The following is an 18,019-nucleotide window of genomic DNA, read 5'->3' as shown; positions in this document are numbered from 1 at the left end:
AGACAATTCTCCCCTCTTGCATGCAGATGGCAGCTTTTTATTTTCTCAACTTGTATTACCATTTGATTTGACAAGTGGTCAAATCCAGGTCTCTTCCAGGATCATGCCAGTATTAATATTGACTTTAAGGAAGACACAAATTCACTTCTCTTCCTAGTCAGTTTTTCTGATCAGGGCTCTGTACAGAGTCAGCTGCAAAAAAAATACAGCGATATGTTTTCTAAGATATCTTGGATACATGATGAACCCAGTCATATGGTGCCAGGGGAGTCGATCATAGTATTTATTCTCATCCCAATCCTATCAGATGCAAGGTTTCACCTCAGACCATTTTTAGCAGAAGATGAAGAACAAAGGAAGGGCATGCAGTATCCCAGAAACAAAAATACAGCTCTATAGGGCATGCTGTTCTTATACACAGACATGCTTCCGTGATCAAGAGTTCATGAGAAACATCCAGTAATTCTTGTTATCCTCCTCTGCATCACATCCACTGGCAGAGATCAAGGTCTCATTGGATAGTCTCCACTCTCTCTCAGATGAGTGCACTAAATCCGATGTTTTTTGAAGGGATCCACCCATTAGCAAACCAGGCAGAGCAATCTTCATTTGATGCTAGTTGGGGGGTAATGGAGAGGGATCATTCAGGTCCCAGTACAATCCAGGGAATAGGTCCTAGAAAAAGCAGCGCACAACGCCAGTGATCTGACACAATGATTCATTGAGGCCTCAGAACACTGTTCCTTTCATGGGTCACAGACTTGTTTGGGTTGTGACAGTCAAAGTATCTGATAGGGTTTTTTTTATAAATAAACATGGGAAACATGATCATATCAATCACATAGAAAAATCAACTTCTCCGGTCCTGGGCAGAGCAAAGTTTACTATCCCTGTGTGCACTGTCTATCAAAGGGGAGATGAACACCAAGGCTTACGTGGCAGAAGTTTGATTAAAGTGGACCCTGCATCAAGAAATGTTCTTACTCATTGTAAGTTAGTGTGGTGGGCTGGTGAGTCACCTGTTTGCATCTGGAAACAACAATAAAGCACCCTGTGGCCTTTCCGTATGTCGGGACTGGGATGTGAGATCAGAATTGACTTACAAAGCTGAGCAATGCCTCTACTGTGTGCCTTCCCACCTTTTCCACTGCTCCCCAGAACCATACAAAAAATAGGAAGGAGTGAGTGGCAGTGAAACTGTTGTCTTTCTGTCTGTCAGGCCTCATTAACCTAGCACTGAGTCTTCCAATGTCTGTTTTTTTCAATAGGAGACCTCCTCTGAGGGGGGGAAAAAACCCCAATCCAGACAGGTTTAAATGGATACATGAATGAAGTGAATTCATTCTCATGGACCCTAAAAATCATTCAACAAATAGACCTTATTCTGCTGGTTGATGCAAAGTCTGTAATTTAACTACAATGTTAAACAAGTGAAATATAGCCTGGAATTCCTCCAGGAGGGCCTTAGTGTCAGTGAATAAGTGTCCAAGTAAAAAGGTCATGTCTCTAGTATAATGTTATCAACATGTTCAGGAAAAGGGAATTTTGTACAAATCCCAGCATTAAATACTTTCTTAAGGCAACAACTGTTACTCTAGCTCTGTGAGGCCATAGTAGAGCATGACTTTGGAACCTCATTCTGCTCCTTAGAGCGTTACCCAGATTGAGCCCCTGTAGGAGGTGTCATTATACTTCCTATCCATTAAAGTAAAGTAAAGGGCAGATTGGAAGAAATAGGGCAGACAATCCCCCCAAACTGGTGAGGGTTTTTCTATAATTAGATTACCAAGCCAGTAACAAAAGAGCTTCTGCAGTACCCCACAGGTTAACCAGGAGCCAAACACAGTCCACTTTAGGCATTTCAGCCCTTGGTTCCCCTCCAGACAAACAGGTTAATATAGTGAAGAGTTATTGAAAACCTAATTCATCATATGTTAAGGTTCTTACTAATCCCAAAGACTCAGACACTTACCCCAGGACAATATGTATTTCAGATCTTACCCAAATATCACGGTCAACCAATCCTTAGTAAATTAACTAAAGATTTATTAATAAAAGAAGAGAGTTATTGGAATGGTTAAGGAATCATATACATCGGGGTGGGCGAACTTTTTGGCCCGAGGGCCACATCTGGGTGGGGAAATTGCATGCAGGGTCATGAATGTAGGGCTGCGGGAGGGAGTCCGGGGTGTAGGAGGGGGTGCAGTGTGCAGGAAGGGACTTGAGGCCGGGGGTTGGGGTGTGGGAGGAGGCTCAGGGCAGGGGTTGGGGTGTGGGGTGCAGGAGGAGGCTCAGGGAAGGGGGTTGGGGTGCAGGAGAGGTTTGGGGTGCAGGCTCCAGCCCAGCGCCGCTTACCTGGAGCAGCTCCGGGGTAGCAGTGGCACGCAGCGGGGCTAAGACAAGCTCCCTGCCTGCCCTGGCCCTGCACCGCTCCCAGAAGCGGCCAGCACCACATCTCTGCGGCCCCGGGGGGAGGGGGACGGAGTAGAGGGCTCCAGGGGCCACAGGGACGTGGTGTTGGCCGCTTCTGGGAGCGGCGCGGGGCCCGCGGCGCCACAGGAGTGGCAATCCCACAGGCCACATCCAAAGCCCTGACGGGCCGGATCCAGCCCGCGGGCTGTAGTTTGTCCACCCCAATATACATACTAGTGATTTTCAGTGTTCATAGATCAGGATCGTAGCAATGATGTTATATTTGCTGGCTTGCAAAAGTCTCTTTGGAATTATCCCAATAGGTCAGAATCTAAAGGCAGCTTAGATGTAAAGTCTGTTAGATTTTCCAGGGTATTCCAAATAGCTACTTGGAGGATCTCAGTCCCATGGCTTAAACTTTCCCTGTTTAAAGCTTGGCAGACTAGAGATGCAGGATCAGGCCTGAGGTTTCACTTTTATAGTTCTCCAGCAGGCTGACAAGCCTCCTCGGGGCTTTTCTCCTAGGAAGAATAGGCAATGCAGCTCGTTTGTGAACCTTTGTTTTGAAGTTAATCTTCTATTTCCTGTGCATACACAGGTGCACTAGTTACACTCATTTACATAATGCAATTAGCTGGCCCTCCATCATAACAGAAATAGATAAGCTGAAGACAATGTAGGTAATATTATCAATTTCCTGCAGTGTCTCACATCTTTGATCTTAAGGTTAACTGAACACAGTCACATATATAATGTAAGGTAATTAAGACATGAAAACGGACTTAGAATCTAAAAGCTAATTTGGTTACATTGATAAACTTCTAACAAGATATAGGTAAACACAGACAAATACACTTAGCATCTACCTTTGATGTCTGTTACGACAAATGAATGGGTTAATGATTGCTGGTCTAGTACATCTCTTAGAAATTCACATACAAGTGAATTATCCTGATAAAATTGTAATGCATCCTGTTAAGTTGTTATGGGTCCTGCACAGGTTGGTTGGTCTGCCAGTGTCACAAGGGATAAGAGGGAAGGTCTTCTTTTCGATCAGTAACCGATTATAAGGTAGGAAACAGAGGGTGGGAATACATGGTCAGTTTCACAGTGGAGATTGGTATATAGCTGGGTCCCTCAAGGAACTGTACAGGGACCTCTGCTGTTCAACATGTTCATAAATGATCTGGAAAAGGGGGTAAACAGTGAGCTGGCAAAATTTGCAGATGATACAAAATTACTGAAGATAATCCAAAGCTGGCTGCAAAGAGTTACAAAGGGATCTCACAAAACTGGGTGAGTGGGCAACAAAATGGCAAACGAAATTCAGTGTTGATATGTGCAAAGTAATGCATTTTAGGAAAACATAATCCCAACTATACATATAAAATGATGAGGTTTAAATTAGCTATTACCATTCAAGAAAGATCTTGGAGTCATTGTGACTAGTTCTCTGAAAACATCCACTCACTGTGTAGCTGCAGTCAAAAAAGCTAAAATGTTAGGAACCATTACAAAAAGGATGTATAATCAAGACAGAAAATATCGTGATGCCACTATATAAATCCTTGACACCCACACCTGGAATACTGTGTGCAGTTCTGGTTGCCCCATCTCAAAAAAGATTTGAATTAGAATTGGAAAAGATACAGAGGAGGGCAACAGAAATGATTGGAGTTTGGAACATTTTCTATGTGAGGAGAGATTAAAAAGACTTTGTTCAGTTTAGGAAAGGGGGGATATGGTAGGGTCTATAAAATCATGAATAGTGTGGAGAAAGTGAATAGGGAAATGTTGTTTACCCCTTCATGTAACACAAGAACCAGGGATCACTCAAAGAAACTAATAGGCAACAGGTTTAAAACTAACATAAGGAAGTACTACTTCACACAACACACAGTCAACCTGTAGTACTTGTTGCCAGGGGAAGTAGTGAAGGCCAAATGTATAACTGGGTTCAAAAAAGAATTAGATAAGTTCATGGAGGATAGATCCATCAATGGCTATTAGCCAAGATGATCAGGGATGCAACCCCATGCTGTGGGTGTCCCTAAACCTCTGACTGACAGAAACTGGATTGGATGACAGGATAGATCATTCAGTAATTGCCGTGTTCTGTTCATTCCCTTAAAGCTGTCTGGCACTGGCCACTGCCAATATGGCCATTCTTATGTTTGTGTTTAAGTGACAGGCAAGGCTGTTTCTAGTTGACTAACGTGTCCCATCCACCGTGAAGAAAACACCACACCAGAGGACCAAATTACAATGCTATATTCCCCCCAGTTAGTTTGCAGTTAGAGAGTAGATGAGGGTACTTAGATAATGTCAGGTAATTAATTTATTTGAAAGTTAAAATATTTCCTTCATCTGCTACCTAGTGACCTTAAAATTATAACCAAGTTTAGCTAACTTTTAAACATACTGGTACATATCCTGTCACACAACAGGCTGTATCAAACAAACATCCAGTATGAACTAATGCAATTTACTTTCTTGCTGCCTGCTGGGCAAGCTAATGACTTGAAATTGTAAATCATATTATTGATTAATTATTGAATCTGATTTGAGCTGAAAATGAAAACTGTCCTGCCTCAGTTTCCTTTAAATGTCACGGGAACGGCAAAAATAAAAAAATGGATTTGCTTTCCCATCTCACTAAATTCTTTCTCGTGGTCCATTTGCCAGTTGCACTTCGTTACGTACTTTTGGAAGAATGCACGTATTCAATATGTATACATGTTCTCTGAAAAACAAAGTGCATTGTACAGCTAGTGTTCAGTGACTGTTTCCAAAGATATTGAGGTCAGAGGTCAGTGTAATTTCTTGCTTCAGGTCAGGTTTTCTTTGGACAAGCCACCTCCATTTTTTTTTCTAGCCTGCTTGTAAATTAGTGATTTTTTTTTTTTTTTTGCCCCCCAGGTTGGAGAGTGTTCAGTATCCCTACCAACTCTACATTGCCCCTTCTACCAGTAGCACAGAGAGACCCAGCCCAAATGGCCCGGATAGACCTTTTCAGTGTCCAACCTGTGGGGTCCGATTCACCCGCATTCAGAACTTAAAACAGCACATGCTCATCCACTCAGGTAAGAAACTTCACTGTTTCCATGAATAAGTAGGTCATGGATCCAGGATGCTTGCTGGTTTTACAGCATGCTCAGTACTGCAACTGTTTGTTTTTAAATGAACTGCTGTGTGCAAACTGACTTTTTTGCTTCAATCTCTTTTTCAGAGGGGGGAGACTTTTTTCTGAAAATTGGGATTAACCACTGTGTGTGTACCTATTTGTCCCACATACAGTCTAGCAGTTTTGCTGAATAATTAAACTTTGTATGGATGAAAATATATTTATTAAAGTTAGTGGAATAAAACATTCATACAGTAATGAAGCTCCTGCTTTTATGGAAAGGTTTGAGGCAAAATGAAGATGTTAAGCTATGTTGCTCAGGGGTGTGAATCATCCACTCCCTAAGCAGTGTAGTTTTACCACCCTAAGTGCTGGTGTAGACAGCGCTATGTCAGCAAGAGAGCTTCTCCTGCCCATACAGCTGCTGCCTCTTGCGGAGGTGGCATTATTAAACCAAGGGGAGAGCTTTCTCCTATCGGCTTAGAGTGTCTTCACCAGAAGCACGACAGCAGCACAGCTGCGCCAGTGCAAGTATCTAGTGTAGACAAGCCCTATGAATCCTTTGCAAGTGTTGTACTGCATTGGCTTTTTTTATTATACCAATTTCAAGTGGTGTAGATTGGAGTTCATCCTTGGATGTCAGACTTGTCTGCTGTGTTGCTTGAAAAGACTCATAAATCCTAAGAAAGCTGTGACCAAAACCATTTTATCCAAAGCAGGTAGCTGAGATTAGTAGTTATGGCCTCCTGTGTCTCAGAAACTTCTGCAGGGATAGGTGAAGGGGAGCAATCGAAATGACTAATATATTAAGTGGTTGCAATCTGTGTCATTTAGCAAGAGTTAAGTATCAGGTCTGCCTCTTTTGAATCAACCTTTCTCTCCACATTTCTTTGCAGCCATTTTGTTTTCTTTCAAACAAGTGATCAAAGAATGAGCTGTTAATGAGGTTGTTACTGTTTGTCACCCAGAGATTTAACAGTTTAGGACAGGGGTGGGCAAACTTTTTGGGCCGAGGGCCACATCTGGGTGGGGAAATTGTATGCAGGGCAGGGGGTTGGGGTGTGGGAGGGGGTGCGGTGTGCAGGAAGGGGCTCAAGGCAGGGGATTGGGGCAGAGGAGGGGTGCAGGGTGTATGAGGGGGCTCAGGGAAGGGGGTTGGGGTGCGGCAGGGGGCTCAGGGAAGGGGGTTGGGGTGCAGGAGGGGTGCGGGATGTACGAGGGGGCTCAGGGCAGGGAGTTGGGGTGCAGGAGGGGTGCGAGGTGCAGGCAGAGGACTTAGGGCAGGGTGTTGGGGGGCGGGGTGCAGGAGGGCTTCGGGCTCCAGGGTGGCAGAGGCGCGCACTGGGGCCAGGGCAGGCTCCCTGCACGCCTGCCCTGTCCCCGGCCCTGCGCCGCTCCAGGAAGCGCTGCGGCCCCTGGGGGAGGGGGGGGCGGAGGGCTCCGCATGCGCTGCCCTTGCTGCGCCTCCAGGTACCTCCCCCAAAGCTCCCATTGGCGCGGTTCCCTGCCAATGGGAGCTGAGGGGGGCGGTGCCTGGAGGCAAGAGCAACGCACAGAGCCCTGTGCCCCCAACCCCCATCCGGGGGCCGCAGGGAAGTGGTGCTGGCCGCTTCTAGCGGTGCAGGGCCCGCGGCGCCACGGGGCGCAGTCCCGCGGGCCAGATCCAAAGCCCTGAGGGGCCGTAGTTTGCCTACCCCTGGTTTAGGATTTGCTAGATCAGCAATAACTGTGTCTTTGATAGTCCAGTGAATGTAGAGATACTTTTAACAGTTACAGTGCAGGCCTCAAAGATGCCCCTTATAGTTGTATACCAAATGGAATTTGTGCCCGTCAGTCAGAATGGTTGATCCTTGCTGATGGTTTTTAAGAAATCAGATTATTCATAATAGTTTTGATATTTTAAACATGTTTATGGCTGAAATACACAATAACTTATATAAAGTGTATATAGTAAACAACTGTTGGTGGAGTTAACCACCATTTACCTAATAAAATGTTTAAATCTATAAAAGTTATTTTGATATAAGAGAAATTGGATACTTGCAATTGAACAGTAACACGTTTATTCTCTCCTGATTAATATTTGACATGTCATCTTGCACAAATGCCATAAATTTTATGTGAGCAGAAGAACCACCATTCTCAAGGCACAAGTTTTTACTAGCAACTGTTATTGAGCCCAATAATGATCCATTAATATAGTTTTTTGGCATTTGACATTTAACAAGACAACCTGCCTGTGGATATTTGGTTATTAAATTGTCCCAAGTAGGCTGCTAAAATTTTAAGATATCCACCAAGCATGCATGAAGTATTTCAGCCTGATCTGTCAGTGGGCAGCTGTCAGTAAGACTTGCACGGGAAGTTGGCAGATATTTTTTACTAGCTGTTTTTGAGTTACTCGTGTGCAGAAACCTCCAATCTGTAAATGCCAGAAGTATTTTCTCTTAACTCAAATGGCTGAAGAGATTTGCCTCAAGCTTTTCAAGAAAATAAATGCTTTTGGGCAGAGACCAAGCATGGAAAGTTTCAGCCCCAAAGGACAATATTTTAGAATGTTTTGCATGTGAAAGCAAGTTTATAAAGAGACTCAGTTTAACCTTAACTGTAGCTTTCACTATGTTGGAAGCCACAATTAAAGGAGCTCACTTAAACATGAGGAAAGCAGAGGAATTGACAAGTAAAGTTAACAGCTTGGACTGAAACAACATCCTTAATTTAGACCATTTAACATTTTTTTTTTCTTTTGAACTATAGTGTGAATTGAGTCAGAGTCCAGATTCTTGGCCTGAATTCTGTCAGACCATTTAATAGGACTTTTTGTGGTTTAACCTTTTGTATAGTATTAGTGCTGGTAGTGATGTGATTGTTTAGGGAGAGCATGTTTCTCTCAGCCATAGGCATTCCATTGCAAATTAACTGCTGCTGTACCATGTAATATTTGTATTCACTCTGAAATGAGCATGGTGAGTAAATGATGAGAGAGTTGGTAACAAGGCTTCTAAATTGGATGTAGGACAAAACTAAGGGCCAGATCGTCAGATGTGTTAGTGCAGCTTTGTGCTCCTTTGACTGTGCAAAGCTTCATTAAGGCTTACTTACCTGACCCCCAGAGGATCACCCCTGTATGCAAGCATCCTTAGGTGGCATGGAGGTGCTGTATAGGCTCCTACACCACAACTCTCTTGTCAGGCTCCTTGCATAAGCTAGGGTATCCCTATGCCCAGGCAGTCCCTTACTACCAGAACTGCTCAGTGGGGCTATAGACAGCTGATGAAACTTTCTACTAAAAGCAATCTAAAGGTTGCTGTGTTGCACTGACCAGCCCAGCTCAAATTGGTCCAAGATCAGGAGACAATAAAGGTGGTTTATAGGTTCTGCTGCACCGAACAGTCTGGCTGCAGCTCAGTATCCTTGCCTTGGTTTCTAATCCACAGAAGCCTTACAGCAGGTTTAAGTTATATAGTGAAGAAGGACTATATAAGGATCCACTTTGTCTCTCTGTATAAGGACCTGGTCATTATAAAACTTCCTTCTCATCTGATTGAGAGAAATATCAGGTTTGATGCTAATCACTTCTGCCATTTTAAAGATAACCTGTTTGTCTCCTTATTAAATCAGTACTTTACTATGACTGGTCACAGCTGCTGTCCTGTTGAACAGAAATTGCCAAATGTGACCTCCAGTTGCACAAAGTAAATATTTCCCCCTCTTTTCCCACAGGCATTAAACCATTTCAGTGTGACCGTTGTGGGAAAAAGTTCACCCGAGCTTACTCGCTAAAGATGCATCGCCTGAAGCACGAAGGTAAACGCTGTTTCCGGTGCCAGATATGTAGTGCCACTTTCACTTCCTTCGGGGAATATAAACACCACATGCGGGTTTCCCGGCATATTATCCGCAAGCCTCGGATTTACGAGTGCAAAACATGTGGCGCCATGTTCACCAACTCTGGAAATTTAATCGTTCACCTGAGGAGTCTGAACCATGAAGCGTCAGAGCTAGCAAACTACTTCCAGAGCAGGTGAGGTCCACAACAAAAACCTAACAGGGGAAACTTGCTTTTTCTAAATCATCTCTTCCTGCTTTCAGGGCAGCCTGCTGTTCCTCTCATCAGGTTGCCAGCTAATTGCAGTCACGTTCATTCTTGCACTACTATCTGTAATCTCTGATCTGCTTTTTAGTGTGTATAAACTGTATAATAAGGCATTGAAGAATCCAGTAGTATGGAAAGACTTCTTCTTAGTGACTAGGCTACTTCTCTTTCCACTAGTATCTAAAAGCACGTTAATAGTGCTAAAAATAATATTATATACCACAGTCTTTGAGTTTTTATGAATTATTTGATGGCTGTATCTGAAAGAGTTTGGACTGTCTGTTTAGATGGGGGGTGGACTCATGACCTGATTTTTTTTAAGTACGTTTTATTGAGGGGAGGATTTTATTATGAGACTGCATGAATCCAGATGATCACATCTTCATTCTCATTTTTAGGTTTATTTTACTGCTAAATGATGAAATTTTAAAATTTCCAACCTGTTAATCACACAGGCCTACTGCACATTTCTTGTTAATCAGGTAGTAAAGAATTGGCTTAACATACAAAAACATAAAAGCTCTTCAGAGGCCCGTAAATGAGTCTTGAGGAGTCAAAGTAGCACAATAATATCACACTGATATGGGATAAGTGTTTATAAACAAGAGATTTTTAAATAGAGGGATAAATAAATGAAAGTGAATGAGGGGGACTCTAGAGAGAGGGAGACTTCATTACTGTTAAATATTTAATCTCCTGAAAACAAGTTGCGTTTTAAAAAATAAAAATAAAACAAAAGTTCCTTCATTCACGGTAATGCAGATGTGTACATGTAAGTAGGCTGTTTGTTTTTAAAAGTATGAAGTAAACCTGTTGTAAGTTTATTCTTTGCATCATAGCAACTAAAATTCCCCAGCAATAATCTATCAGGTGTTTTCTAGATGTCATATTTTTTTTGTCTTATGAAAGGTTTCAACATTTTGTTTGGTGGTTAGTTCTACACCACTTGTATAAAGAATTCCAAAAGAACATAAATCAGGAAATGTTTGCTTGTCAGCTGTCTTTCCCCAAAAATATAGTTTAAAAGTACAAAGTTCAGTACCTTCTGGTGTGTGCAGTTCATTGAGGGTACCACTTGTGCCAGAGGTAGCATGAATATACCACGAGATGATGCGGTTGCTGTGGTAAGCACTCTTTTTTTGTTGTTGAATACATTAAAACACACTCATTTTAGTGATTTCCTGGGCATTATTTGATTTTTGAAAATCCAGATTAACATGTTAGCATAGAGCATTTTCCCATTGTTCCCCGATTTGGATTTCCCCTAGATTTGGAAAAGTGCATCCTCTTCTGCAGAAAGAAAAGGGTCATTGAATCTCATATCATTGTTCTAGGAAACTGCTCCCTTTTGAATGGACTACATGGAAAAACCAAAGAGTGCATATACTGGTTTTCATTATGAATATGTCTGGTGCTGGATATCTGCAAAAAAAGTTGATTTTGTATCATGCTCGCACAGAGTAAATCAGGAAATATTGGTAGAGTGTGTGAGACCTTTCCTCTGAGCATGTTCAGCCCCCAGTTTCTGAGAATAAGCTATCTAGTTATTGTGACAAAAGAGCCAGGACTAGGTGGCTTGGGAGGAAATGAAATTCAGTCCACTTCTTAGTACGGGGAAACCTGCCAAGAGTGACCACTCATGGGAGTTAGCAAAAATGGTCGCTTGTAAGAAGTGGTCTCTCTTTAAAGTTTGCACACCAGATAGTGGTGGTGTTCCATGACCTCTGCAAGTAGTCACTCATGACAGGCGGTCCCTCTTCAGAGGTCGTCTCTAAGGCAGGTTTTACTGTAATAGGATAGGTGTCAGCATCACAAAAAACATCACAGTTGGCATCCTTATTGATAGTTAAGCAGAGAGGCCAAGGATGGAATGGGCTACTGAAATTGAACTACCCTCTGTCATCTCGAATAGTCCTGTGTCGTTGTTGAGGCACGTTGACAGGGCAACTTGAGGCAAGGCTTACATTGCTGCTGCCTGTGCTCCATCTGCTCTGTGGATAGAGAGCTCTCAATCCAACTTCTTTACCTTGACTTGTTGGAGCAGTGGGTGTCATCTGCAGGTCTGTGCACTGGGTCCTGCGCTAGCACACTTTATTTTATATATATATATATATATATGTATGTTATACCTTTGTCCCCAAGCCTCAGCCCTGCCTCTTTTGTTTTCTTTATCCCTTTTAATTCCCTTTGACTTTGGACCCCTCCCCTTTGAGAGGAAGGTTGTGTATGATTCTCTGGTAGTCCCTGCCCCTCTACAGAGGTTGAATAGACCTGAATTTACCTGCACTAAATTCAGTTCTTAAAAAAACAAAACTCCAGCGCTCTCTTTTTTGGCATGGAGGCATTCCGCACCAGGTGGTGATACTAACATCAACTCCCATCCTCAAGGGGCTCAAACCCAGATATGAAGCTACCCCTGAGGAAATATGGCTGCATAAACTATGAAAAATTGATATCCCAGGTCTAGCTTCTCCAAACATGTAAATAAAAACTGAGTTATAACACTTAGTGAAGCATATCATTGTGAAGATTTTAGCCCTATGCTGTGATAATCGTTTCTTTATTCCCTGCGCAATGCAGTGGTTAGCATAGCTGTATCTGATGTTTCTTTGAAAGGTTAACATTCTCTTCTGTCCTTTGCCCCTCTTCTAGTGATTTCCTAGTCCCGGACTACTTAAACCAGGAGCAGGAAGAGACCCTCGGGCAATATGAGCTAGGAGACCATGGGTTTGAAAGCAACTCCTCTGTCCACATGCCTGTCATTTCGCAGGTCTCGTCGACTCAGAATTGCGAAAGCACTTTCCCCTTGGGGTCTTTGGGTGGGTTGGCAGAGAAAGAGGAAGACATGCCGGAGCAGCCAAAGACTAATGCCAGTGCCGAGGCAACCAGTGATGACCCCCCGAAATCAGAGCTGTCCTCTATTACTATTGAATAATTCATGGTTTGGTTTCATTTTTGTTCTTTGGAAAGTGCCTGTGTTTGGTCCTGTACATTTTAATTTAATTTTTTTAAACAAAAGGAGGGAGATTTCCCTTTTTACTTTGTAAGCTACACTTTAAACAGAAAACTGCAACAGATGTTACATTATTTTTCATGACTGAATGATCAGTTCTGTGAAAATGTTTAAGCCTGAATGCACAATAAGGTCCTGTCAGAGCATCATAAAAGCTGTGATGCACTTCTAAAGAAGAAGCAATTGACTGAAATCACTTCAACTTCCTTCTTCCACAATTAGAACAGCTCATTACATTTCTGCAGACCCTCTGGTAAAGGGAGAGAATCAGAAGACACTTTTAAAATGACCAGTACAAGCATGCATGCTCGCAAGTTAATTAATGAGCAGAGTTTTGACTAACTTTGAGTAGATGCGTTAATCCTCTGTTTAAAATATGGCATGTCCTAGCTTTGTCCTTACTGTTTTTCAAAGTGCTTACTATAACCCTTTTCTTGGAAATCGTAAGCATTTCTGAAATTTAACAGTACCGCCCTTTTAAAAAATGTCTCTTTACAAAAAAAAATCTCTGAATCAGTTCTGACAAACTGAGTGATGATGCCATGCCAGGTCCTCCCACTTCTGATATTCCACTCCGTTTAGAAACTGCTCATTCAAATAACCGATCCTGATTTGCTTATATGGGGCGAGACATACAGTCAAGGGAAGTATAAATCCATGCAAGCCTGACAAATCTGTCATCACTGTATCTTTCTGAAAAGGAAACCAACTTTAAAAAAAGAAAAAGTGTCCCAGACTAAAATTCTTAAACCTTGGCCAGACTGCTTGCAGTCCTAGTCACTTTCCCCTATCACACATATCACTAATATCCAAAAGCTGGCTAGAGAGAGTTTACAGAGGAAAAAACAAGTTCTTTTGTGCATTATTGCACACTTTTGTGCTTATACATATGCATGTATGCTTTCTGGGGGTTTTATTAGTCTGTTTTGGACAAAACAACCAATTTATTCTTTTTAGAGGCCAAGTTTCTAACCCAACAGGGGGTTGTTTATAAAAACCCTATATAACAATGTTATGTTGTTCCTGTTCCAAAACATTTTAAACCTTTGCCAAGTTAGTTTATTAAAGGCTGTTACTCCAGCTACGTACACAGCTCAAACAAGCAATAAAGTGAAAGATTTGCCATTTCATTTTTTCCAGATTTAGAAAAGGTTGTAAATTTTGGGTATGGGATTTTCAGAGCAGTGATTCTCATTTTGTTGCAGGCAGTTTGGGCTATAGTAAAGCTTAGAAACTTAAATTAGGGATTGTATAAATTCTTTGACTGCTGATGAAATTAACTCTGTTTGATACACAAACAGCTGTGCTCCACAATCCACAGCATGCTGAGAGTTTAAGTATTACCTTACCTTAGTATTCCAAGGGCATGTGTCAGACTCTCTTGGTTTTAGATCTACTTGGTAAACTCATGTCCCTCTGCCTCACACACATTGGATTGAAAGAGAAATATAGAGAAATGTTTTTAAAAAGGGGAGGGAGAGGAGATGCAGAGCTCAAATAGCAAGACTGATTAGTGTGCAATGACTTCAGCAGTTCTAATGCATCTGTAGAACTATGAAATATCTGCTGATAGCAAATCAGTGTAAAGCTTGTTGCACATTGGTAATATTTTAAAAGGCTTCAGTGATAACATACTTACACATTTCTAGTGTTTCTTTAAACAAGTTTTCCCTACCCTGTGTTTATGTAAAAAAACAAACATTAATAAGATTCCCAGTTTTTTCCAAATTACTGAAGCTAAGTTTTTTTTGTTTTTTTTCCCGTCTGATCTGCAGAAAATGTCTCAGCTACAATTCATCTTATATGTCTATCTTGGTCTTTTGTAAAGGGCTTGGAGCAGAAATTTTTTTTTTTTTTTCAAAATACTGTACGATGAAATAGGCCAGTATCCATTGAAGGGACTGGATCAGATGACCAGTCCTCTTCCACTTCTGATTTCTATAATTGAGAATCCAGTGAGACAGGACAGTGCCTGTTAAATATTTCTTCCCTCGCCCCCCCAGTAGTTCAGGATAAAAGAAGGATCTGGTACTAAACTCTAATTCATGATCCTCTTTCTCTATTACAAAAGCATAAGTCTTCCTTGTACATGACAATTTTTAGTCAGTCATAAGTTAAAAAGCACTTAGGTAGACACACAAACTCAGACTTTACAACTGGCCCAGTGTATATAATGCACAATGAATTAACACTTCACACATGGATGGACTTATTCCTTCTGCCAAAAAAAGATGGTTTTCACCCAGGACAAGATCTGTCATAACACATAATTTACTGATCATGAGATGTGCAAATGCAGAATACATACACCTAGAATAACTGGTTTTTAGATGACTTAAAATTTTGTCGGAAGGTTAAGTGCTGTCTGAAATGCTGTGGAGAACACATTAAAACTTGGTAGCTACAAGGACTGTATTGTAGCTCTAATCTGTTCTTTGGTTGGTATTTGTAATTGTTTCCTGTGAATATATGTATCCCTTCTCCATAGAGAGGAGTCCAAATGAAATGTAAATCTTGTTTCATTTCTCTTTTCCCTGTCTTTCTGGAAGTGCTCAGTTCTTGGGAGTACATAATGTCCCTCACAGGAGAGATTTAAAATGTTCTAACATTTTACATCAAGCTCTATTGCTGGATATCCAGGTTCTAAACTGAGATAAATGTCTAAGTAAACTGAAAGCAGCATGCCTTAGACTACACTGGGGATTAAACCTGAAACATAGCTTCTTTAAAAGATGTTATCAGAGGAGTTTGATTCCTGGACTGCTTTTTCTAAAAATAGATACAAGGAATTAAGTTATATTTTGGTTAAAAAGTATGTTGTTTAGAATTTCTTTCAAATAGAGGAGGTTCAGTTTACTGAGGCAGTAGTACCTCTTGCAGCAACTGTTGAATTGACAAGTATTCTCCATATGTATTCACAAAGTGGTTTGAGTGCATTTTCCTTTTGCATAACCTTCTGGTGTACAGAGGACGATCTGTACATTAGTGGAAAATCCTTCCTTCCCCCACCCACTTATGCAAGAAGTGGGCCCTGACTACCACAGAACATGGATGGTTCTATTTGGCAGGGAGCAGGATTCAGGGACATGGATCTGCATTCCCTACATATTGTGTGGGACAGAGCCTCAAGGTGGAGGGGAGAGGGTCACCTCTGGCTCCCCCCGACCCACAGAGAGGGGAAGGAGGAGAAGCAGTTGCTTCAGCTGTGTGCTGGCCAATTTGGCCAAGTAATAGTTTCCTTTTGATGCATGCACACACAGCTCCCATTAATGTCAGTGGTGGGGATACATTCACATTGAGGAGATTAACCTTTCCCCCAGTACTAATTGGAATGTCAGTTTTCTGCAACACAGTTTTATTCTCACAGGTTAAAATGTTTGTGTCCCTGCTGGTTTGTCTTTCTCACTACAATTTGAGTTCAGTTGTCAGGCTAGTAAGTACTGTGGTCAAGTCTCTCATACTGAGAGTTTAGTTGACTAGATCTTTGAAAATGATTCTGATTTTCACGAGGCTGAAAGGTGTGAACTTAAACTTTTAAAAAAAGTAATAGCTGCCAATGCAGTAAAATATATTTTATGAAACTATGGTCCCTAGGTCCCGTAGGGGATAAAATTTTATTGTTTTTAAGATATGGCTTTAAGTTTTTATATGTGGGCTTCAGTCACTTCTTGGTTGCTGGTTTTCCCCTCCAGTCCAAAGATTTTAGGGCATGAGAATTTTGCCATCCTCTTTTCAGGGCATACCCTGCAGCATTTTATATGCAATTTGGAGGGGTAGAGGCTTTGTGCACGCTGCCTGGATTGGCTGGCATAGGTAATATGCAGATGTAGGGAGCACCTTCTGTTCCTACTTCATTGTGGGCAGAAAAAAGTACTGGTCTCACCATCAAATATGGGGTCGGACTATGCCTCAACCACATCAGAGGTCACCAGCAGAACACGGTGCAAATTATTCAGAGGGAATAAACCATAAAACGTAAACTTTTTTTAAAAATACAACAATCATTGGTAAAGCTCTGGGTTTTTGTTAACTCAGTGCGTGCTACGACAGTCATTCAGTATCCTACAGGGCTCACCTACAGATCTGGTTGCACTAAAAAAAAAAAAAAGAGTTTCTGGGGCTGCCCTCCTGTGTGGAAACCACAGTCTTCCTGAGGGTTGATAAAGTTCCCAGAGGAGATTTCGACTGACCATTTTGTTTAGCTGATGCATGCTTTTGATATTCTGACTATAGCCCTGCCTACAAGAAAGTCCTCAATGGCTTCCTTGCCCTGCTGTTTCAGTGCCTTGACTCTCTGGGCACTGGCCTTTGATGGAACCCTTGAAGGGCGGGGGAGGGGAGAGCAGGAGGAAAAATGTGAATTAAATTATCATTGGGCTTCTTTGTGTGTTTTAGTAACAGTGCAACCCTTTTAACTGTGCCAGTCTCCAGTCACCAGCCGTATATCCAGTCGTCATCTCATACACAGTACAGCTTCTCTTGTTGACGCTGGTCACAGCTAGATTACTTGGCATGTTTATTGACTTAACAGAAATGTTTTTTGGTTTTGTTTTTATTGTATACGATGTTTAAATACACTTCACATTTTATATAATGCTATCTGGCTATTAGTATTTTTCAGGAACCATAGTTCTTGGTGGCTATATATATTTTTGTGACTTTTTTGTAAACTAAGTGCCGTTTCAACGTTACAATCATTTTTAGAGTTCTTGTAATCAATGTGAATATCATGTTTTTTCAAATCTGTTCTGAGCCTGTAGTGTATGCTTTGTGATCATATGTGTAATGTATATATTCTGTATAGTTACATTGTACTGAAATACTAGCTTGTTTGATATAAGAAAAGTATGTATTGGGTACTTTTTTGCTAGCCTGATTGTTTAATCTTTAAAAAAAAATGTTTTAAAATACAAAAAAAAAAAATCTCCAAACTGGTCCCCTTATAGGTCAAAATTAAGGGGGGGGGAGGAAAACCTAGTTTTGAGTGTCTTTGGATAGAAACATGAAGCTAAGATTTTTCATTAAAATATTAATGTTTTATGGAGTATATACTTGCTTTGTGTCGTTACTTTATCTACGCCTAAGAGTACGGACAGTAGACTCAGTTCAGCTCGGCTATAAGCGGGTGCAACTCTCAGTGGGATTTCAGCCTTTTATATTAGGGCTGACTTTGGTCTGAAGTAGTTAAATAAGGTGCGAAACGACTGTTTTCAGCATCCTGTTCAGAGGGAAGGTAGCTTTAAACGAAGTGAGTGACCGCAGAGACTGCCTGAGTAAGGAGTATTATAAAAAAGTACCTGACATCATTTGACTTTCATATATGTGTGTACGATCCTTGCTATTCTTTTGCCATGTGTTCTGCGGGGAAGGCTTC

At 41.5% G+C, this 18,019-nt stretch overlaps 1 protein-coding gene across 2 annotated transcripts in view; it reads left to right on the top strand.

Moving 5' to 3' along the window:
* The window catches only part of ZBTB44 (zinc finger and BTB domain containing 44), a 58,542-nt gene extending 40,786 nt beyond the window's left edge, over nt 1–17,756 (top strand). For both annotated transcript variants that reach the window (XM_065417428.1, XM_065417427.1), the window contains 3 exons: nt 5,332–5,495; nt 9,260–9,560; nt 12,285–17,756. In XM_065417428.1, the coding sequence (XP_065273500.1) occupies nt 5,480–5,495; nt 9,260–9,560; nt 12,285–12,567 (600 nt within the window). In that variant the 5' untranslated portion in view covers nt 5,332–5,479 and the 3' untranslated portion in view covers nt 12,568–17,756. The remainder of the gene's footprint in view (nt 1–5,331; nt 5,496–9,259; nt 9,561–12,284) is intronic.
* The last annotated feature ends 263 nt before the right edge of the window (nt 17,757–18,019 follow it).

The sequence above is a fragment of the Emys orbicularis genome, chromosome 15 (assembly GCF_028017835.1).
Source record: "Emys orbicularis isolate rEmyOrb1 chromosome 15, rEmyOrb1.hap1, whole genome shotgun sequence".
Taxonomy (NCBI): domain Eukaryota; kingdom Metazoa; phylum Chordata; order Testudines; family Emydidae; genus Emys; species Emys orbicularis.
Note: the sequence above shows the minus strand (reverse complement) of the source record. Positions and strands in the feature narration are given on the sequence as shown.